The 23,466-nt window shown below is 48.3% G+C and overlaps 1 protein-coding gene across 1 annotated transcript; it reads left to right on the top strand.

Moving 5' to 3' along the window:
* Window positions 1-20,035: 20,035 nt before the first annotated feature.
* LOC119391444 (uncharacterized) lies at window positions 20,036-21,010 on the top strand. Its single transcript, XM_037659125.1, has one exon. The coding sequence runs from the start codon at window positions 20,036-20,038 to the stop codon at window positions 21,008-21,010; it is 975 nt and encodes a 324-aa protein (XP_037515053.1).
* The last annotated feature ends 2,456 nt before the right edge of the window (window positions 21,011-23,466 follow it).

Below are 23,466 nucleotides of genomic sequence, written 5' to 3'. Positions count from 1 at the left end.
AATGGAAAGCTGAACACGCCCGCGATAGAAATAAGTAAGAGACGGTTAGAGTATTGGTGGCAGAAAGTAGAGATAAAGTACAAAAATAATAATTGGGGGAAAAAAAGGGTTATTCTGCCTTAAGAGGCAGAGAGATGGACTGTGAATTTATATTTTTTGTTATAATAACATAGATTTAATCAATGTAGATAAGGCATTAGGACAACATGAAACAAGGAAGTTTTTTTTTTTTCTTTTTATATCCTTCGAGCCTGGTGGCAGACATGTCACCGCCCCGTTATAAAGGGGACGCTCATAGCATCCATCCATCCATCCAGCCCACGCGGATGAGAACGTTCCTTTGGCTGTGGCGTTTAGATTTTATAGTCGCGAGAGTTGTGCAAATCTCACCACTGCCTGCAATGCCACTAAAGGGCTCACATTAGGCCCAATGACGTACAGGGTCGACCACATCTAAGCTGAACACCTCATTAGTATTCACGACCTCATAGAAGCTGTTGTTTAATACATAATTCGGAAAATCATTACTGTGTTTGTCGACACCATGATTAGACGTTGTATAACGGGCATTTCACTCGTGAAGTATAAGAAACGTTCTAGTTTTACCGGTTTGAATACTAATGAGGTGTTCAGCTTAGATGTGGTCGACCCTGTACATATGCAAGCGAACTCATCTAGGGCCATACGACCACCGTTGAAAAGAAATAGCGAGTTATTTATCGAGCGGCCGCCTTGATTGAGTGGGCTTATTTGCTGTGGAAAGGAAAATGCGTAAACTTAAAAATCTTATTCAGCTTGCATAATGTTGGATACATATTTTCTGGCTGATTTCACCCGTTGATTTCACCCGTGGATTTCACTCGTTCATTTCACCCGTTGTTTGACCAAAATAGTTTTGCTGTGTGACCCGGCACAGCAAGTTGAAAAGATTTCTCGTCATCACGTGCTCGTAGCCTTTACTTGAACATGCCTTCCAAAGCACACACTCTCATAATAATATTTCGTCATATTTAGGCTTCTTGCTGCCGAAATTGCAGACTTGGTTGATGATGAAAAAAGCTTTTTTGTCCCCTTCGTCGGCTGATTTGAGCAACTCCACAAAGTTCTGGATTTCTTTACTCTCATCGTAATCTTGAAGTTGCTGCCTCATTATGTCATGCACTTCCTGCAGTTTATGAAGCGCGCCTTGTTGACGTTTAATTTTCATTTTGAGCCGGTGCTCTGTCATTTTCGCATCATTCAACACGTTCACAGTGTTCAGCGTTGTTTCACATGCTTTGTCGACAAGCAAAACATTTCCGGGATGCATTTCTGCTGTCGCCTCGATAACGAGTTCTCGTTTCCGCCCCTGTGTTTGTCCATTTTCTTTTCGCATATACTCTGGGTAGTTCGGGAAGACAGTGGGAACAGCTGTTGGAAGCAACATCTTCAGGTTCGTTGACTTCTTATAGTCGTCGTCTGTGAAGTGTATAGACCTTATGCGAAATTGCTGCCATCTAGCGGCCGCCGTGCGCGTTTCCGCCATGTTCAAGGCTAAGCGCGCTCCGCATGTGCACACACGGAGCGTGCGTATCAACGTGTGGCGGCTGATAGGAGCGGCAATGCCACCATATTTTCTTGTGCGGTGTTGCTCAGATTGAGGAAATTGCGGTGCTGAAAAAAAGGTTTGCAGGAAACTAACCTTCATGTTATTAGATTTCCTCGCGGCCGACGAGAATCAGCAGATCGTTTCGTTGCTCCGGCTACTGCTTACGACTAACGCCGTATTTACGCTCGCCGTTCTTAATATATGTGGTATGTAACCCCGCAGGGGCGTCTGCGGAAGCAGGCGTTTGGTGTGTAGCGACACCACGGACCCGAGCTAACGGGGGGGTTTCGACCCCCTCCCACGCCTAGCCGTGCGTGGCTTTGCCGTGTCCCGGGGAAAAGGGGATCCTGGGGGTTGAGCCGAGCCGGGTGATTGGCCCTCTAAGGCCCCCCGCAGAGGCAACACACCCCTTTGGCCCCGGCTTCACGTAGACGGCACCCCTGGCTGACCCACCCAGGGGAATCGGCAGTCGCCTTTTCCTGTCTCTCTCTCCCCTCATCTTCGTCTTTCTCTCTCACTTTAAATCTTTCCTGTCTACTCCTCCCTTCTCGTTACTTCCGATTTTCCTGGCGGCAAGGGTTAACCTTGTGTAGTTACTCTCGCTTGAGTAGTTATATTAGGTTATAGCGGCACTGTACGGCTGGCGTCTGTAGCCTTATACATCTAAGTGCTTCAGCGTCCCCTAGTTGGACTCCATGGTGGGTGGCCGCCATTGCTGCCGAAACAAACAAAACATCATGGGAACACCCTCATTTCCCCGCCTACTTGATCGTCTCCCTCAGAAGAGGGTACGCACCGAAGAACTAACCTGTTTCAACCGACCGAGAACCTCCTATCCGAAATTCCACGTAATCCATAGTGAAGCTACAGACAAGCCAGATCGATTTCCCCATTTGTTGTGGCAAAGTCTCTGACCGAAGTCTTTGGGCCAGGCTACAAGGTAACTAAGATGGCTAGCGGTGACCTTCTGCTTGAGCTACCTGAAAACACCACTACGACAAACTTGGTGGTCTAGCAACCTTTGGCAACATTCCAATATCTGTTTCACCTCACCGATCAATGAATACCACACGCGGAGTCGTCTCAGAAGTAGATCTCCTTGAATTATCAGAGCAAGAACTTCTAGAAGGATGGAAAGACAAAATGTCACCGATGTGAAGCGAATCATAATCAGACGCGACAACAAAGAAATAGCGACGAAGCATCTCATACTAACCTTCGAATCCAGCGATCTACCACAAACCATTGAAACAGGATACATCAAACTAGCCGTCCGCCCGTACATCCCAAATCCGAGGCGATGCTTCAAATGCCAGCGATTCGGCCATGGTTCGCAGAGCTGCCGTGGTCAAGAAACTTGCGCGAGATGTGGAGGCCAAGGCCATCCCTCTGAAAACTGTACAAGCACACCCCTGCGTCAATTGTGACGGCGATCATGCAGCCTACTCGCGATCCTGTCCGAACTGGAAAAGAGAGAAAGACATAATCACCCTCAAGGTAAAAGAAAACATTTCTTTCCGTGAAGCCCGTAAGAGGTGCTCACCTTTTCACACCACACCTTACGCTGATGCGGCGCGCCGGGGGGCCGCGTCGCATCGGCCGCCGCCACTCCTTCGGTCTGCGCAGAGCGACCCGTCGGCTGTGGCGCCTGCCCCCAAGGCGGCAGTAGTTAAGGCTACACCGCCAACTCGCGAACAGGGACCGGCGACTCCAGGGCCGTCGGGTCTCAAGGCCTCGTCTCACCAGGCGAGGCCCGAAACTCGAGCCACTAGCCCGACCGTGCGGGCATCCAGTGCCTCCGAGGAGGCAATGGACACGGCATCGGCACCACTGGTGCCGAAACACCGGCGCAGTTCTCTGGACCGCGCCAAGAAAACAAAAAAGCCAATACGGGGCCGGACGACCGTCCTGCCTCCTGAAACAATATTTCACTTGAACACTCCACACTTCCTTATTGTACACACAGCACCTTTGTATGATTAATATGCACACACAAATATTACAGTGGAACATCCGAGGCCTTCTTCGAAACCTCGATGACATTCAAGAACTCCTTCACGAACTCAATCCAAAAGTGCTGTGTGTGCAAGAAACACATTTAAAACCACAACACACAAACTTTCTACGAAACTACCTCATTTTTCGAAAGGACCGAGATGATGCCACGGTATCATCCGGCGGTGTAGCCATTATAGTCAACCAATCAGTAGCATGTACACATTTACCACTACAGACGTCCCTGGAAGCAGTGGCTGTTCGAGCAGTTCTTCTAGATAAACTCATCACCATTGCTCTCTATACATACCGACACAATACAACCTACAAAAACAAGAATTCCAGTCCTTGGTGGATGAACTGCCCGAGCCTTATCTGGTCCTTGGGGACTTGAATGTGCATAGCGATCTATGGGGTGACTCTCGCTGCGATGCGCGAGGTCGTCCTGATCGAAAATTTTCTCTTTTCTTCCGGCGCGTGTCTGTTGAATCGGAGAGAGCCAACATATTATAATCTCGCCAACAATTCCTACTCGTCAATAGACCTCAGCATTACTCTCCATTGCCTTCTTCCAGTCCTTATTGGAAAGTTATTGGGAATCCCTATGGAAGTGACCATTTGCCAATAGTTCTAAGCGCAGCAATAACAAATCAATGTCCTCCACAGGTTCCTAAATGGCAGACTGAAAGAGCCGATTGGGAACAGTTTCGAAAACTTGCCCTCTTAAGCTGGACTGACATGTGTGTACCTTAAGTATAGAAGCTGCTGTGGACTACTTCTGTAGCCTTTTTGATCGATGCTGCAAGCAAATGCATCCCACAAACAAGCGGACGGTCTCGAAAACAACGTGTCCCATGGTGGAATAATGACTGTCGAATTGCGCGAAACAAGCAAAAACAAGGCATGGAGGTTGCTTCGCGATTCTCCGACAGCTGAGAACCTTATCAACTTTAAGAACTTAAAGTCCCAAGGCAGGAGGACGCGCCGACAGGCTAGAAGAGAAAGTTGGCAGAAGTTTTTATCAGGCATTAGTTCATATACACACGAGGGTAAAGTCTGGAACAGGGTCACTAGGGTAGTAGGAAGACAAGCGTATTCAATTCCTCTAGTAAGCACAAAAGGTGAGAGCTTGGAAGACCAGGCGAACTACCTAGGCGCACACTTCGAACAAGTGTCCAGTTCAGCGCATTACTCTGAAGTCTTCCAACGGTACAAAACAGAATAGAAAAACAGAAACTAGAGCGGAAAAGCACAAAGCACGAGGCATATAACCAACCTTTCAGCTTAGCTGAGCTACAGGTATCACTAAGCTGCTGCAGTAATTCCGCCCCCAGTATCGACCGTGTGGTATATGACATGTTGAAAAACCTACCTGCCGAAACGAAAAAAAACCTTACTTTCCCGGTATAACGCCATCTGGTTTTCCGGCGAGATCCCCTCGTCATGGAAAGAGGCGATTGTCATTCCTATTCTTAACAGGGCAAGATCCATCCTCTGTTACGAGTTACAGGCCCATCGCGCTAACAAGCTGTCCTGTGCAAACTTTCGAAAGATGATAAACCGTCGACTTATACATTTCCTGGAAATGAACAATCTACTTGACCCGTACCAGTGCGGATTTCGCGAGGGCAGATCCACCATTGACCACCTGTTACGTATCGAGGCACAAATCCGTGACGCATTCGTCCACAGGCAGTTCTTTCTGTCTGTGTTCCTCGATATGGAAAAGGCTTACGACACAACATGGCGCTTTGGAATACTAAGAGACCTGTCCCACCTTGGGTGTACGTGGTAGAATGCTAGACATAATAGAGAGCTACTTGGTCAGATCGCACGTTTCGAGTCCGGGTAGGAAATGTTCTATCAAGACCATTTCTTCAAGAAACGGGAGTGCCACAGGGTGGTGTACTTAGTTGCACACGTCTTTATTATCAAAATGAATTCCTTTGCGCCTCTGCATACGACGAAACATGTTTTATTGCACATATGTCGACGATGTACAGGTCGGTTTTAAGTCGTGCAACCTTTCGATCTGTGAGCTGTCAGGTCCAGCTAGGGCTGAACAAGATCTCCAAATGGGCGGACGAGAATGGTTTCAGCCTTAATCCTCAAAAAGCACCTGTGTCCCTGTTCTCTCGAAAGAGAGGCCTTCATCCTGATCCAGATATTGACCTGCATGGTCAACATCTCTCCGTGAAGACGGAGCACAAATTCTTAGGTCTAATTCTCGATAGTAAGCTTACGTTCGTATCGCACATTAAATATTTAAAAACAAATGCCTAAAAACAATGAATGTTCTAAAAGTGTTGTCACACACTACGTGGGGTAGTGACAAAAAGTGTCTGTTGAATCTGTACAAAAGCCTCATACGCACTCGCCTAGACTACGGTGCAATAATCTATCAGTCGGCGACAGCAAGCGCCTTGAAGATGCTTGACCCTGTCCACCATCTTAGGCATTTCGCCTTTCTACGGGCGCCTTTCGCACCAGCCCGTGGAAAGCCTCTACGTCGAATCGGACGAGTGGTCGCTACACCTACAGAGATCTTACCTATCTTTGTATATTTTCTGAAGGTGAACGCAAACAAGGAACACCCCTCACACTCCACAATCAATGATTTGTCCAGTTCTGCCCTTTTCGACAACCGTTCTTCGGTGAGACAGCCGTACTCACTTCGTGTGAGGGCTCTAGCTGAAGAAATGGGTGTGCGAATTCTCGAACACTCTCTAATGGCTCCCGCTCCACGTCTCCCGCCGTGGCAGTGGCAGCTTATAGATTGTGATGTTTCTTTCGTGGAAGTTACCAAGCACGCGCCACTTGCACATATCCGCACACACTTCCTCGAACTCCAGCACAAATACACGTGTCCAGAATTCTTCACAGATGCCTCAAAGTCCAATACTTCTGTGTCGTACGCAGCGGTTGGTCCATCCTTTCCCGATTCCGGTATTCTGCACCCAAACTCAGTATCTTCACAGCGGAAGCTTACGCGATACTTGCGGCTGTTAAACACATAAGACACTCAAAACTACAAAAGGCAGTTATTACACGGATTCCCTAAGCGTGGTAAAAGCTTTAAAAACTCTGAAAAAACACAAAAACCCTGTCCTTGTCTCGCTATACTCCTCTTTTATGCACGATCTACACACTCGAACAACGTGTCGTAGTGTGCTGGGTGCCAGGGCACCGCGAGATTGCAGGCAACGTGTTGGCGGATCACCTAGCAGTATCCGCCCACGAAAACAGTCCCAATACACTCATAGCTATTCCCCCACTAGACTTAAAACCCTTCCTCAAAAGAAAGCTCAGGGCCTTTTGGCAGACCACATGGGATATGCAGACAAGAAATAAGCTACACGTTATCAAACCACATCTAGGTAATTGGCCGCCGGTATCGAAGTCACGCTACACAGAAGTTACACTTTGCAGACTGAGGATTGGCCACACACATAGTACCCACTCATATCTTTTGTCCGGAGGCGATCCACCTCTGTGTGATCACTGCGGCGATCCACTAACTGTACTCCACACCTTACTGCAATGCACGGAACTGGACGCTCTCAGAAAAAAAAACATGGCTGATCCCTCCGTCATAGGAATCGGTATAACACGAAAGTGAAACGTGTCTTCACAGAAGTAGTGCTTATGATATATGAGAGCTTGTACAATGTCTATTCGTGTTTGGCAGCTATAGCACCGTTTGACGTGGATGCACCCATGTTGAGAGCATGTCTCTATCGCGACGACTAACGCCCTTGATCATGATAAAACCGTTGAGGTAGCTGACGGTGTGAACATATATTTGGACACAGCGAATCGTGAATCGCGCGTAAGGATGATATCAAACAAGCTCGTAATCAACACTGGTACCCGGTATGCACTTCTTCAAAGCGTCGTCAATTAAGGATAGAAACGGCACGGTGTGCGCTTTCTAGTAATGGGTAGCCGACGCCTGTGCTCATGCATACATAACACACTGCACTTCAGCAACGCGGGAGGTAGAGGTTTGTAGCCTGAGCCGCAAACGCGTGCGTCCCGCTGGCCTCTGTCTCGCAGGCGCTGCTCTCGCTCCACCAAAGGCACGACATTCGCCCGTCGAAATCGCGTCCTTTCTGCAACGCATATTGCAGCAGTTTTGTTAGTCGGTGCTCTCGCATTTGAAGCAGTCGGCGGCGGAGAAATCCCGTTCGTGCACGTGGAAGGTGCACTACTCCGATGAGCCGACGCACGCTAACACGAATCCAAAGGCAAAGAACGTAACTGCGTCAAGGGTGCCTCGGCGATGCCAGCGCGGCCAGTCTACCTCTCTGGTATCGAGACGCTTTAACCATGACCTCCGATATCACGTGCAATCTCGGAGTAAGCGCTAGTAAGTGTCGATCGTGAAGCATTACTTCTTTCCACCTCTCACAGACGGCGGCACCACCCCACACCGCCCGCCGCGAAAGAGAATGTGTGAAAGATATAAGCCGCGTTCGCGTCGTGCCTAGCATCTCCCGAGTTGGCTTAGTCGGTAGAGCGTAGGGCGCTTGCCGTCGCGGCCGCAACGTCGTGGGTTCGATTCCCAGCGGTGTATCTTTTTCTTGGTTTTTTTCTTTCTCACCCGTTGGCGTCCATTTTATCAACGTCATATCCGTGACGGATGTACTTGGTGGACCCCGGCATAAAACACTTTCGTGTTAAAAAGCATTTTTCACCCATATACCTACAGTACCCACTCCATCCTTTTATGTTCATTGGCAGAGAACCCCATTTTAAATATCAGTCCCTGTTTGCATTCCTAAAAGATGTACACAATTTTAACGTTATTTTTCCAGGCGCTCCGTAGCGCGGCCTCATGATTGAGGCTGCTGCTACGGTTTCCATCAAAGGAAGCACCTGCCTCTCGGCCTTTGGGATCAAAGGCCTTGAGGAGGCACTCGTGCTGTTATCCCGCCTCTCACATGTAAATACCATGCTCACTCGTCATTTATCCCACACCCATAGATCACACCACTTGTCACTGCCATAATTTTATACTGTATACACATTTTTTACGCTTCTTATAGCGCGTGATTTTAGGCCTTTATACAGCCACAATACACCTGTCATCGTAATCATTGGTCATCGCAACACCACATAACAGACATGGCGCTCTTTGGCCACCCATGGCCCTTGCGCCAAAAAGCCCCACTAATCATATATGTGGTATGTAACGGCATCGGCACTCATCAGAGAACACTCTTTCATGTCATGCCGGAACGAGACAGTTTTCGCGCCGTGTGCTTACAGGCACAGACAAACCCGCTTTGTGTACGAGCTTCAAAGGTGCATCGTGGCTACTCGCGCATGCCTGCGCTGCTGTTGACATTACCTTCTTTACTGCATTGCGACAACAAATACATGTTAGACAGGTAGCTCGTGGGCGTCATTGATTCTCAGCGAACGGACCGATTGTGCTGCAGCGTGTTGTTTGTAGTTTGTTTTCGATTGTGGAGTTTAACAAGGTTGCGTTTGGTGGGATGCTTTGCGCGCGTATTGCTTCACTATGCGTATTTTTCAAGCATTTCATGTGGTATCACTGTCCGATTCAGAAGGGTGGCCCAGATATCCTGACCGCCCCCCACCTCTTACTTTTTTTGTTTAATTTATACCCCCAGAAGAACACATCAGTTGCTCCCAAAAGCTGATCACCCTTCGGAAAAGTCCTGTATCCACCCCTGTGTGCTAGGAAATTTTAACAGGTGCTTCAAGTGCATGGCACTTTTCTTATGAAACTAAAAAAATGCTATTCCGGGAATTGTGCTGAATTCGACCGTGGGTGCGCTACCGCTGGTGGTTTCGCAGGCGTTCAGTCGGCGACGCAAAGCTGCCTTGCCGCTACGGGTTGACATTGTAAGGCACCAGTAGGCCCCGAAAGCGACGATGTGCACGTGATTTTGGCGTATCGTGTTATATAGGAACACATGTCGGAATGATATTCAATAAAACACCAGCTGATCGGCACTTACTGCTTAAAGACACAACACTTTTCATGTTCACTTTTTACGTGCGTGAGATGCGCAAATATCTTACATTTTAATCGTGCAGTGATTTTATACATAACATACGACGGTGACTAAAGCTGCGAAACAATTTTTATTTAGGAAATAAAAAGGAGGACCACGCCTTTAATTTAACATTAGATGCACAATACATCATCTCGACATCGGCTGTCCCTTACGAAATACGTTTTAAATTGGGTCTACAGCACTTTCTTTCCATCATCGCTGTGCCTAGACGTGTCGCGCGTTAACGCTTCTTCACATTCATCCTATACCACACGCATGATATTCAGATAGCTAACAACGCTTTATTCGCTACATTGAAAACAGACAGACCGAATTTGTAACCTAGCGCGAAGTTTCATTCTCGACGGCGGCAGGCCTTCATGTGACTCGCGGTGTCAAACTTGTATTTTCTTCTCGCTTTGAGGCAGTTCTTTACACGTAATGACCGTCAATGTAATAACTAAGAAATACCGGTAACGTGTACACGCCCTTACACACTCGTCGGACGTTTTTATGCCCCGATTTCCCACTGTCAAAGCAGATACAAGCAAGAAGTTATAGCAGCGGCAGCAATACGATTCGGCCACAAGCCTCCAACATGGCGCCGAATGGGTAGCTTCGTGAAACCTCCGACAGATAGCAGCAATTTTGCATAAGTTCGAAAAAAGGCTAAGGAATATGAAGGAGAGTAGGTGGGCAGAGAAGGTGTTCCGTTACTTGTATAGAAGAGCGTGGACACACAGTGGAGAAAAAGAACTAGGAGGCTCACTAGTAAATATTACGGCTGGTAGTGTAAGCAGTATGTCAACAAGAGCGTTAAGCGAAAAGTTAGAGAGGGCGGAGAGGATTTACTGGATGGCAGCTATGGAGAAAAAACCGGCTTTGAGTAACTACCGAAAGGGCAAAAATGAAATAAGGAGGGAGGCATTTTACGACAATTCAATGGGAAGCGCTTTACTGTTTGAAGCGAGATCGGGTTGCCTAGAACGGGTAGTTATAAAGCGAGATTCAGTAAAGAAGAAGAACAATGCACGTGCTGCGGGGAAGATCAGGAAACGGCGGAGCATGTTCTGAGTGAATGTGGAGACATCCACCCGGTGTACGTTTGGGCACGAGCCTACATGACGCCTTGGTTTTAGAGGCATGGAAAGCTGAACCACCCGCGATTGAAATAAGTAGAAGACGGTTAGAGTATTGGTGGCAGAAAACTAGAGAGAAGGACAAAAATAAATATTGGAAAAAAAAGGACATTCTTCCGTAAAGGGCAGAGAACGGAGCTGAAAACTTAAGTTTTTTTTTGTCTTCTGGAGTAAAATAGTTTTAATTGAAGTAAAGACACTAGTCCAACGCTAAAAAAAAAAAAAGAGGAGGAGGAGGAGGAATAACGTTATTATGAACCAGCAACTTTAGGTTCGTTGGAAAAAAAAAGAGTAAAGTTTTTTTTTGTCGAGCCTGGTGGCACACTTGTCACCGCCCCGTTATAAAGGGGACGCTCATAGCATCCATCCATCCGTCTATTCGCAATGCCCACGAACTATAGGTGGCGCGCCGTGCTTTTCAAGATGGCGCCAGGAGGAGGGTCAACCCGTTTGTTAGCATAGGAACAGATAGTACGTGCAGACGTACGGCCCGTGCCACTTTCACCGGATGAAGTCATGAGCTGTGCTGAATTGGATATGAGACTAAACTACTTTCCCAAACCATGGAAAGTGCTAAGTACTGGCCACTTAATTATTTGCTGTGGTATGAAATGTTATATTTCAGCTCCGTTACCGTGCATAACGACGCTTTGCGAAATCCTGTGCGTGCTACATAAAACTGCATGAACTAAAATTCACGTATGAGCAGAATGGCACTCCGAGGTAGTACGTACCGAGCCAACGTTTATAGATACGTTGTACCGAGCCTGCCTTACAAATTTGCCGCAATAGTAGGCCGCCAGCAAGTAGCGCCATCGCTGCTGCACGGGACCGCACGTTTAACGTGGTGATGGTTTGCAAACATAATACGCCGTCGTCATACTTGTGCAGTCGGGAACCGCGGAGTTACGTCTTCAACGGACACAAGCATTTAACTTCCCATTCAGTAGCGCTTTGTGCCACAGCCATGCTGAAACTCTAGCCGTGTGCAATTCACTTCACTCGCATGTTGCAGGGCTCGATCAGCACGATCGAAACACGAATATCGAAAAGAATGCACGCGGTATCCTTTTCGCAACGTCGAAGAAGTTAGCCGAGAGGCGTGGATTGTAGCCGTGACGGCAAGTTCCAACGCTCTAACCATTTCGCTTCTCTGGTCGAGCTCGAGCGTGTTGGCGGCATGCGGCGCTCCATAATATCCACAATAATTGATACATGCAATGCACAAGAGGAACTATGCTTTTATTTTGATCTCGCTCAAGGACCCCGCAGGGGCGTCTGTGGAAGCAGGCGTTTGGTGTGTAGCGACACCACGGACCCGAGCTAACGGGGGGTTTCGACCCCTCCCACGCCTAGCCGTGCGTGGCTTGCCGTGTCCGGGAAAAGGGGATCCTGGGGGTTGAGCCGACGCGGGTGATTGGACCTTTAAGGCCCCCCGGCAGACGCAACACACCCCTTTGGCCCAGCTTCACGTAGACGGCACCCCTGGGCTGACCCACCCAGGGGAATCGGCAGTCGCCTTTTCCTATCTCTCTCTCTCCCACGTCTCGTCTTTCTCTCCCACTTTTTAGCCTTTCCTGTCCTCTCATGTCTTCTATTTACTTCCGTTTTTCTTGGCGGCGAGGGTTAACCTTGTGTATGTGCCTCTCTTGGGCACATATATTTGGTTATAGTAGCTCTGTACAGCTGGCGTTGGCTCGCCTTATAACAATATAAGTGCGGTCGCGTCCCCATGTTGGGCTCCATGGTGGGCGGCTGGCATGGCTGCCGAATTCATCCTCTATCTGCCTCAACCCCTTTTCCCAAACTTAACAATCGTCCTCTCACAAAGAGGGACGCACCGAAGACATATAAACATTTTCATGAAACCTCAAGAAATGTTTCCACGATTGCCATGTGATCCACTGCGAAACAGCTGACAAAATGCCCGAACAATATCCCCTTTTGTTGTGTCGAAATGCCTCCTGAAAACTTGGCAGTGGATATCAGGCATCGAGAATGGCTAGCGGAGATCTTCTCCTGAAGTTCAAAACAAGCACAATATGAAAAGCTGTCCAAACTTGTTTCGTTCGGAAACACACCTGTCTCTGTCACACCACATCGTTCCCTGAACAGCTCGCAGAGGTGTAGTCTCAGACCAAGACCTGCTTGAATTGACAGAACAGTGAGCTCCTCGAGGGCTGGAGTGAACAGCATGTGACAAATGTACAGAGAATCAAAATTAGGCGCGATGATAAGGAAATCCTGACTAAACACCTAATCGTCACATTTGGTACAAGCACGCTGCCAGAACATATCCAAACAGGCTATTTGAAATTGAAGGTTAGACCATACATCCCTAACCCACGCCGTTGCTTCAAGTGCCAGCGTTTCGGTCACGGCTCTCAGAGCTGCCGGGGCCGCCAAACGTGTGCAAAGTGTAGTTCACATGAACACCCTGCAGACAACTGTGTTGAAGCTCACCATTGTGCGAACTGCGAGGGTGGGCACCCAGCCTACTCTCGCAGTTGTCCGTCATGGAAAAAAGAAAAAGAAATCATAACACTCAAAGTAACTGAAAATATCTCATTTAAGGAGGCGCGCAGACGCCTTTCCTTTCCGCAGGGTCCTACTTTCGCGGACGTGGCACGTCAGGGGGCAGTGCCACAAAAGTTCGCGGTGGCCGCACGTACCACACACAGTGGACGGGCGGCAGCACCATCCGCCCCCCCAGCGGAAGCAGCCCGTACTGCTCCGCAACCAAACGGCATGCAGGCCTCCGGACCTGCAGGCCCAGGGCCTTCTGTGCCGTCAGAGAGCCCCAAAACTCTGACACCCGTGCGCGTAACCCGCGAGCGGGCATCCAGCGTCTCTGCCGAGGCGATGGACACAACGGCAAGTCTAACGGCGTCACAGGCGCCGAAGGAACGGCGCAGCTCTTTGGAGCGCGCCAGAAAAGAAAAAGTCCGCATCACGGGGCCTGGAAAGGGCTCTGTGACTTAAGCCTACAGTTATCTCCATACACACAGCACTAAATTAAACTCAAAATGGATACACAAATCTTACAATGGAATGTGAGAGGTCTTCTAAGAAACCTTGATGATATCCAAGAACTCATACACGAACACTCGCCAAAAGTGCTGTGTGTACAGGAAACACACCTGAAAACTAAACACACGAACTTCCTTAGACACCACGTCATCTTCCGTAAAGACAGAGATGAAGCTACCGCATCATCTGGTGGCGTCGCCATCATAATAGATAAGAGCGTAGCATGTCAAGGTTTGCAGATACAAACGCCGCTCGAAGCAGTGGCCGTTCGTGCTGTTATTTTAAACAAACTTGTTACCATCTGCTCACTGTACATCGCCCCTCATCATCAGCTGCACAAACATGAATTTCAGTCCTTAATCGATCAATTACCTGAACCCTATATCGTCCTTGGAGATTTTAATGCCCACAGCCCTTTGTGGGGCGACTCTCATAGCGATGCGCGAGGCCGTTTAATTGAGAATTTTATCCTTTCCACTGACACATGCCTATTAAATAAGAAAGAACCCACGTTTTTTAGCCTGGCGAACAAAACATACTCGTGCATTGATCTTAGCATCGCTTCGCCCACCCTTTTATCCGATCTGAAATGGGATGTTATTAAAAATCCTTATGGAAGCGATCACTTTCCCATACTGCTAAGAACGCCAAAAGAAAACGAATATCCACCCCAGGCTCCAACTTGGAAGGTAGACGGGGCAGATTGGGAAAAGTACCAGAGTATTAGTAGTATCTCGTGGGCCGAGATTTCCCCCTTAGGAATTGATTCAGCTGCTAGCTATTTTACCGCTTTTATTATTGACGCAGCTTCAAAATGTATTCCCCAAACAAGTTGTGGTGCCTGCAGACGTCGTGTCCCGTGGTGGAACGACGACTGCAGGAACGCTCGTAAAAAGCAGAACAAAGCGTGGGGTTTACTACGCGATTCCCCCACTGCAGAGAATCTGGTCAATTTCAAACAAATAAAATCCCAAGGAAGAAGAACGCGCCGACAGGCAAGAAGATACAGTTGGGCGAAGTTTTTATCAGGAATCAGTTCCTACACAGATGAAGCCAAGGTCTGGAACAGGGTAAATAGAATAAGAGGCCGACAGACACACTCACTCCCTTTAGTAGACACAGAGGGCAACAGCCTTGAAGACCAAGCAAACTTCCTGGGCGCTCACTTTGAGCACGTATCCAGCTCATCGCACTATTCAGATACGTTCAAACGGTACAAAGAGAGAATAGAAAGACAAAAACTAGAAAGGAAATGTGTAAAACAAGAGCCATACAACGAACCATTCCAGTTAGCTGAGCTGCAGGCAGCGCTAAGCTGCTGCAGCAAATCTGCGCCAGGCTCTGACCGTGTTATATATCAAATGCTGAAACACTTACCCCATGAAACACAAAAAACTCTCCTGTGCCTGTACAACACTGTATGGTCTTCCGGCGAGATTCCCTCTGCGTGGAAAGAGGCCATAGTAATACCTATCCTGAAACAGGGCAAGGATCAATCCTGTGTTTCAAGTTACAGGCCTATAGCCCTGACTAGCTGCCTCTGCAAACTATTTGAAAAGATGATAAACTGCCGACTACTACATTTCCTAGAATCAAACTCCTCGACCCATACCAGTGCGGATTCCGAGAGGGTCGGTCCACCACCGACCATCTCATTCGCATAGAGGCACAAATACGCGAGGCTTTTGTTCATAAGCAGTTTTTCCTATCTCTATTCCTTGACATGGAAAAGGCATACGATACCACGTGGCGGTTCGGAATATTGAGAGACCTCTCACACTTGGGTATACGTGGTAATATGTTAAATGTGATCGAGAGCTACCTGTCCAATCGCACATTCCGTGTTCGAGTGGGCAATGTATTGTCTCGACCGTTTGTGCAAGAAACTGGAGTGCCACAGGGCGGTGTCCTCAGTTGCACACTTTTTATTATAAAAATGAATACCCTGCGTTCGTACATACCACGTAATATGTTTTATTCAACATACGTTGACGATTTACAAATAGGTTTTAAATCTTGTAATCTCTCATCATGCGAGCGACAGGTTCAGCTCTGTGTCAACAAGGTCTGCAAATGGGCTGACGAGAACGGTTTCCGTCTAAATCCGCAAAAGAGCTCCTGCGTTCTGTTCTCTAGGAAGAGAGGCCTCCTCCCCGATCCCCATATAGAGTTGCAGGGTGAGCTTGTAGCTGTTAAAAAAGAACAGAAATTTTTAGGCATAATTCTAGACACGAAGCTCACGTTTGTACCACACATTAAGTACATTAAGGAGAAGTGCATGAAGACAATGAACGTCCTAAAGGTGCTGTCCCGCACAACTTGGGGCAGCGACAGAAAATGTCTTATGAGCCTTCTATAAAAGCCTGATACGCACGCGTCTGGACTATGGGGCGGTAGCTTTCCAGTCTGCAACACCAACCGCCTTGAAAATGCTGGACCCTGTCCACCATTTAGGCATTCGCCTTTCTACGGGTGCCTTTCGAACAAGCCCGTGGAAAGCCTTGACGCGGAATCGGACGAATGGTCGCTAAATATACAAAGGTCGTACCTATCTTTTACGTATTTTTGAAGATTAATGCAAGCACGGACCATCCCGCACATCATGTTGTAAATGACATGTCCAACTGCCAGCTCTTTCAAAACCGCCCCACTGTGAAAAAGCCCTTCTCGCTGCATGTGCGAGCACTAGCTGAGGAAACAGGCGTCCCGTTACTCGATCACCGCTTAATGGCCCCACCTTCACACGCCCCGCCATGGAAATGGCAGGTTATAGACTGTGACACATCTTTCGTAGATATCACAAAGCATGCCCCACCTCTACATATACAGATGTACTTCCGTGAATTGACACACAAATACACCTGTCCCGAATTTTTCACTGACGCGTCCAAGTCTCACGCAGGTGTGTCCTACGCAGCGATAGGCCCATCTTTTTCGGATGCTGGTGTTCTTCACCCAAGCACGAGCATCTTCACAGCGGAGGCTTACGCAATACTGGCGGCAGCAAAGCACATTAAAGAATTAGGAATAAGTAATGCAGTCATATACACGGATTCGCTAAGCGTCGTGAAAACCTTAAAAACTACTAGAAAGTACAAAAACCCAGTCATTGTCTCGCTATACTCCCTCCTGTGCGACATATACATTTCCAAACAGCATATAATTGTATGCTGGGTGCCAGGACACCGTGAAATCGAGGGAAACGAACAGGCAGATGCGCTTGCAACATCAGTCCATGCAAACGCTCCGCAATCATCTCTAGCTGTCCCCGCAATGGACCTGAAACCCCTCCTAAGACAAAAGCTGAGGGATTACTGGCAGCGTACATGGGACCAACAGCTGCATAATAAATTACATGTAATCAAGCCTTACCTCGGTGACTGGCCAACCACAGCAAAAACACGCCGCACAGATGTAACACTCTGTCGGCTAGGTATCGGTCACACACACAGCACACATGCACATCTTCTGTCCGGTGGTGATCCGCCCAAGTGTGAAAGATGTGGAGAAGCACTTACGGTGCTTCACGTCCTCATTCAATGCAAAGAGTTAGACGTTATGAGAAAGAAGCACTTTTTACTACCCTACCGACAGCAATTTCCACTGCATCCTTCCATGTTCGTCGGTAGGGATCCGCTCTTTAAATATGAATCATTGCTCGCGTTTTTTAACGACGTGCGTAGTTTTCATGTGATCTACCCACGCAATCCGCAGCACGACCTCTGAATAGAGGTTGCAGCTGCGGTAGCTACACACAAAAGCACCTGCCTCGCGGCCCTTGGACTCAAGGGCGTTGACGAGGCACTCGTGCTTATGCCATATATCTTCACCATAGTTTGATCACCACGAGCAGAGCCATGCATCCCATTTACACACATATCACGTCGCCCCCATGATCTTAATACTTCTATGTTTTACCCACCTTAGAGTGTGGAATTTTAGGCCTTTATACAGCCACGAAACACTATCATAGCTCACATCCCTTATGTAACGTAAAACACGGGTCATTGTGACTTTTTCACCACTGTTCATGGCGCTCTTTGGCCAAGCATGGCCCTTGCGCCATTAAAACCCACATATCATCATCATCTCGCTCAAGGATATTATACATTAAATACAATCAAAGTGACTTACGAGCGTGAAAGAACATTAACGCACGAGGGGACGTGAAGTGCAACTCGCTCCTCGTGAGTTAGCAGCTGATCGTTCATCGTCGCTGTCACTCTCGGTGCCTTCACAGTCTTCTACGTCCAGTGAAAAATCCTCGTCGTCAAGATGGTTTCTTTCAACATCACTGCTGCAAGCAATCTGAAGAATATCCTCCGCCGAACAACTTCGACCACTCCGCGACACCACGTTTACAATTACAGAGACGTTTGGGCGCGGAGAACATTTCGCCATTTCGCTCTCAGATCGGTTAACGAGCAAATCGCTTGCAGTGTGCTGCCACCTATCAACAAACGTACAAAAATAAGCGGCGCAGCGCTGGATATGAAACCAACACACTGGCGAAGGACGGCGTGGAAAGCGTTCGCTCCACAAAAGGCGTGGAGCAGACTCGTCTTCGAATGATTGAAACGTCGCTCGCACGATTAGTAACAGCGCTTTGCTGACAAAGGATAGAGGCATATTTTAATGTATCAACAACTTGAGATCGCTCAGTTTTACAAGAGCACATCGCGAGCCGGCGCGACCTCCCGCGTACAGTGTTATGGGATTCATGCACTACAAGAAACACTGACCAATGCTATATACAAGTAAAACAGAGTGAGCTTCAACTGAATATGTCAGACGATAACATTTAACTAACCTACGTGGCTACAGAAAGCCTCGCGAAGCTGATAGTATGCGTGCGCTGTGGGCTAGCATTGAAAGCGCGAGTCGCCACGTATTTTCACGAAAACTTCGCACCTCGCAAGAACGAATCAGATTTCTCGTGTCACGGAGGGCCCGGTTTATTCACTGATGCAGGGATCATGCCAAATCGTAGTGTTCCTTCCTTGCCAACGCGTTAACACTGAAGTTAGCACAGCCGAACAAGGGAGCGACTGCGTAGTGCTGCCATTTTGTCGTCTACTAACCCTCCTCGAGAGGACGCTCCTGAATTCCGCTTGGCGGCGCGACAGTCTATGGGCATTGCGAATACAGTGAACACACCAAAGACCTATCACTTGGTTTCCAAAGGCTTCCTTTTTCTTTTGATCCCTGGCGAGAAATGTTTTTTAGCCATGTTTTACGGCGCTCTACGTCGCACGGGAACTCGTGGTATCGGATTAAAGGGCCCTTTCTTGCATTCGTATTACACAGCGGCACGTAACAGTTGCGCGGCATAGCGCCACGTGTAACACGACAAGAATCTCGACGCTTCTGCACTACCATGTGTGTGCACAAAAAAAAAAATCGTGCAGGCGAGAAGCGACGTCTCTCCAACGTACAGAGAATGTCGTCCGTCACTGATTAGTGCCGGCTTCCCGGGGGAGAGCAATCCCGTACTATTAGCTCCCCCCCCCCCCCCCCGCAGGGGCGTCTGCGCAAGCAGGCGTTTGGTGTGTAGCGACACCACGGACCCGAGCTAACGGGGGAGTTTCGACCTCCTCCCACGCCTAGCCGTGCGTGGCTTCGCCGTGTCCGGGGAAAGGGGGATCCTGGGGGTTGAGCCGACGCCGGGTGATTGGACCTTTAAGGCCCCCCGGCAGAGGCAACACACCCCTTTGGCCCCGGCTTCACGTAGACGGCACCCCTGGGCTGACCCACCCAGGGGAAATCGGCAGTCGCCTTTTCCTGTTTCTCTCTCCCTACATCTTCGTCTTTCTCTCTTACTTTTAATCTTTCCTGTCTACTCCTCTCTTCCAATTTCTTCCAATCTTCCTGGCGGCAAGGGTTAACCTTGTGTATGTGCTCTACCTTGAGCATAATATATTTGGTTATAGTGGTAATGTACGGCTGGTGCCTGCAGCACTATAAGATCTGCAGCATCCCCTAGTTGGGCTCCGTGGTGGGTGGCCGCCATTACTGCCGAAGTACATTATGCAAGTATGCAAACTCCTGCATTTCCCCGACTCCTTGATCGTCACCCTCAGAAGAGGGTGCGCACCGATGAAATACTGAACATCTTTTCCAAACACAAAGAGACCTTCCCCCGATTTCATGTAGTTCACAGCGAAACAGTTGACAAACCAGCCAGAACTCTCTCTCCCTTTGTTGTCGCAAAAGGCTTAACTGACACCCTTGGCCCGGGCTATAGGGTAACAAAAATGGCGAGCGGAGACATCCTCCTAGAGATCCGTGATAGCGAACAGCACACCAGACTGAACAAGCTTGTGGCATTCGGAGAAACTCCTGTAACAGTCTCAGCACATCGTTCTATGAACACAGCACGCGGAGTCGTGTCTGACTCAGATCTTATCTACTTGTCTGAAGCCGAGCTCCTCGAAGGCTGGAAGGGCCAAAATGTTACGAACGTACAGCGCATAGTCATCCGACGGGAAAATAAAGAAATCCCTACAAAACACCTGATACTAACCTTCAATTCCAGCGACTTGCCACAAACCATAGAAACTGGGTACACAAAAACACCAGTCAGACCCTACATACCAAACCCTCGCCGATGCTTTCAGTGTCAAAGGTTCGGCCATGGCTCTCGAAGCTGCCGTGGTCGACCCACCTGCGCAAAATGCGGAGCTCAAGGCCACGACTCTGACAATTGCGACGCTGCACCTCACTGTGTGAACTGTGACGGTGCACACGCCGCATACTCCCGATCATGTCCAAACTGGAAAAAGGAAAAAGAAATTATCAGTCTAAAAGTCCGCGAGAACATCTCCTTCAGAGAAGCTCGCAAAAGGTGTTCGCCATTCCACACTAACACCTATGCTGATGCGGCGCGCAAGGGGGCAGCACCGCACCAGCCTCTGCCTCACCAACGACCCGCTAGCAGCGAGCCGTTGGCTATGGCACCCGCCCCCGTGGTGGCAGTAGCTAAGGCTGCTCCACCCACTCAGCCACAGAGCCTCGCGACTCCAGGGTCGTCGAGTCTCAAGACTTCGCCTCGTCAGGCGAGGTCTCCAACACGAACAAAAGGCCCGCGCCCGCGGGCATCCAGTGCCTCCCAGGAAGTAATGGAGACAACTCCGGCACTTCCTGGGCCGAAGGACCGGCGCGGCTTTCAGGACCGCGCCAGGAAAGCCAAAAAACCCGTAACGGGGCCCGATGACGGTCTTGCTACATAAGTACCAAGCTTTTTTAATCCGTACACACAGCACTATTTTATATCCAATATGAAGACAGAAATCTTACAGTGGAACGTGAGAGGTCTTCTGAGAAACCTCGATGACGTTCAGGAACTCATCCATAAGCATGCTCCAAAAGTGCTGTGTGTACAGGAAACCCACCTCAAATCAAAACACACAAACTTCCTTCGCCAATACACTGCCTTCCGTAAAGACCGCGATGATGCTCTGGTATTGTCTGGTGGAGTAGCGATAATAGTGGTAAAAATATAGCGTGTCAACAGCTACATCTACAAACCCCTCTCGAAGCAGTGGCTGTTAGAGCGGTACTTTTGAATAGGCTTCTTTCCATTTGCTCTATTTACATTCCCCCACACCATAAGCTTCAAAAACAGGAATTTCAATCTCTAATAGATCAGCTACCAGAACCATACATTATTCTTGGAGACTTCAATGCACACAGCACACTATGGGGTGACTCCCGATGCGATGCACGAGGTCGTTTGGTGGAGCAGTTTCTGTTCACCTCCGGCGCTTGTCTATTGAATAAAAAAGAACCTACATACTATAATCTGGGACATAAAACATATTCTTCTATAGATTTAAGCATTGTCTCTCCAACTCTTCTACCTGATCTGAAATGGCATGTAATTAAAAACCCGTACGGGAGCGACCACTTCCCGATAGCTCTGCAAACATCGGAATCCAATGAACATGCCCCTCAGTCCCCTCGATGGAAGGTGGACTCAGCGAACTGGGAGCAGTTCCTAAATGAAACTCTGTTAAAATGGGCTGAAATACGTGGTTTAAGTATAGACGGTGCTGTTGAGTACTTCACCGCATTTCTTATCGCTGCCGCATCTAGGTGTATCCCTAAAACAAATGGATCATCCTGCAAACGCCGTGTACCATGGTGGAACAACGAGTGCCGGAGCGCCCGTAAGAATCAAAACAAAGCATGGGGTTTGCTCCGCGATTCTCCTACTGCAGAAAATTTAGTCAACTTTAAACAAATAAAGTCTCAAGGAAGGAGAACGCGCCGACAGGCCAGAAGAGAGAGCTGGCAAGCATTTATATCAAGCATCAATTCCTATACAGACGAGGCAAAGGTGTGGAATAGAGTGAACAGAATAAGAGGCCGCCAACCACACTCATTACCATTGGTAAACACTGAAGGAGACACCTTAGAAGAGCAGGCAAATTTTCTGGGCGTACATTTTGAACATATATCTAGTTCGTCGAACTATTCAGAGACATTTCAAACATATAAAACGCGAAGAGAACAACTGCCAATAGAAAGAAAAGGTACAAACAGCGAAGCATATAACCGACCATTCGTCCTTGCAGAGCTTCAGGCATCTCTTAACTGTTGTAAAACATCTGCCTCCGGTTCTGACCGCATAGTATATGAAATGTTACAACATTTGCACCCAGAAACCCAGAAAACACTCCTTTGTCTTTACAACAGGATATGGTCTTCAGGCCTTATTCCGTCTGCTTGGAAAGAAGCTATTGTTATCCCCATCCTCAAAGAAGGAAAGAACCCTTCTTTGGCAAATAGTTGCAGGCCCATCATTGACGAGCTGTCTCTGCAAACTCTTTGAAAAAATGGTAAACCGGCGCCTTCTTCATTACCTTGAAAGTAACAATCTTTTAGACCCCCTCCAATGTGGTTTCAGGGAAGGTAGATCCACAACAGATCACCTTGTCCGCATAGAGGCGATCATACGGGATGCCTTTATACACAAGCAGTTTTTCTTGTCAGTGTTCTTAGACATGGAGAAGGCATACGACACCACGTGGCGTTTCGGCATTATTCGTGATCTCTCCGGCATGGGTGTCCGCGGCAACTTGCTAAACACTATTGAGAGTTATCTGTCCGACAGGACATTTCGCGTAAGAGTAGGTGATGCGCTGTCACGACCATTCACGCAGGAGACAGGTGTACCTCAGGGTGGTGTGCTGAGCTGCACTCTTTTTATCATAAAAATGAACTCCTTGGGCACTGTGATACCCCGCACAGTCTTTTACTCCGTCTACGTGGACGATGTGCAACTTGGTTTTAAGTCGTGCAATATCGCTATCTGCGAGAGGCAAGTGTAGCTTGCTCTGAACAAAGTATCCAAGTGGGCAGATGCGAACGGATTTAAGTTAAATCCCCCAAAAAGTACCTGTATTCTGTTCTCAAGGAAGAGGGGAGTATTACCAGACCCTAGCATAGAGATCAGTGGCGAACGACTATCAGTGAGCTCTGAGCATAAATTCCTTGGCATCATATTAGACTCAAAACTAACATTTATCGCGCACCTCAAACACATAAAAGCAAAATGTCTGAAAGCAATGAACGTTCTCAAACTTTTGGCGCGTACAGCGTGGGGCAGTGACAGACGATGCCTTCTGAGCTTGTATAAGAGTCTCGTAGGCTCACGCCTTGACTATGGAGCTGTAGTATACCA

Source organism: Rhipicephalus sanguineus, chromosome 4 (genome assembly GCF_013339695.2).
Source record: "Rhipicephalus sanguineus isolate Rsan-2018 chromosome 4, BIME_Rsan_1.4, whole genome shotgun sequence".
Lineage (NCBI taxonomy): Eukaryota > Metazoa > Arthropoda > Arachnida > Ixodida > Ixodidae > Rhipicephalus > Rhipicephalus sanguineus.
The sequence above is the reverse complement of the archived record's forward strand: the minus strand, read 5'-3'. Positions and strand labels throughout refer to the sequence as shown.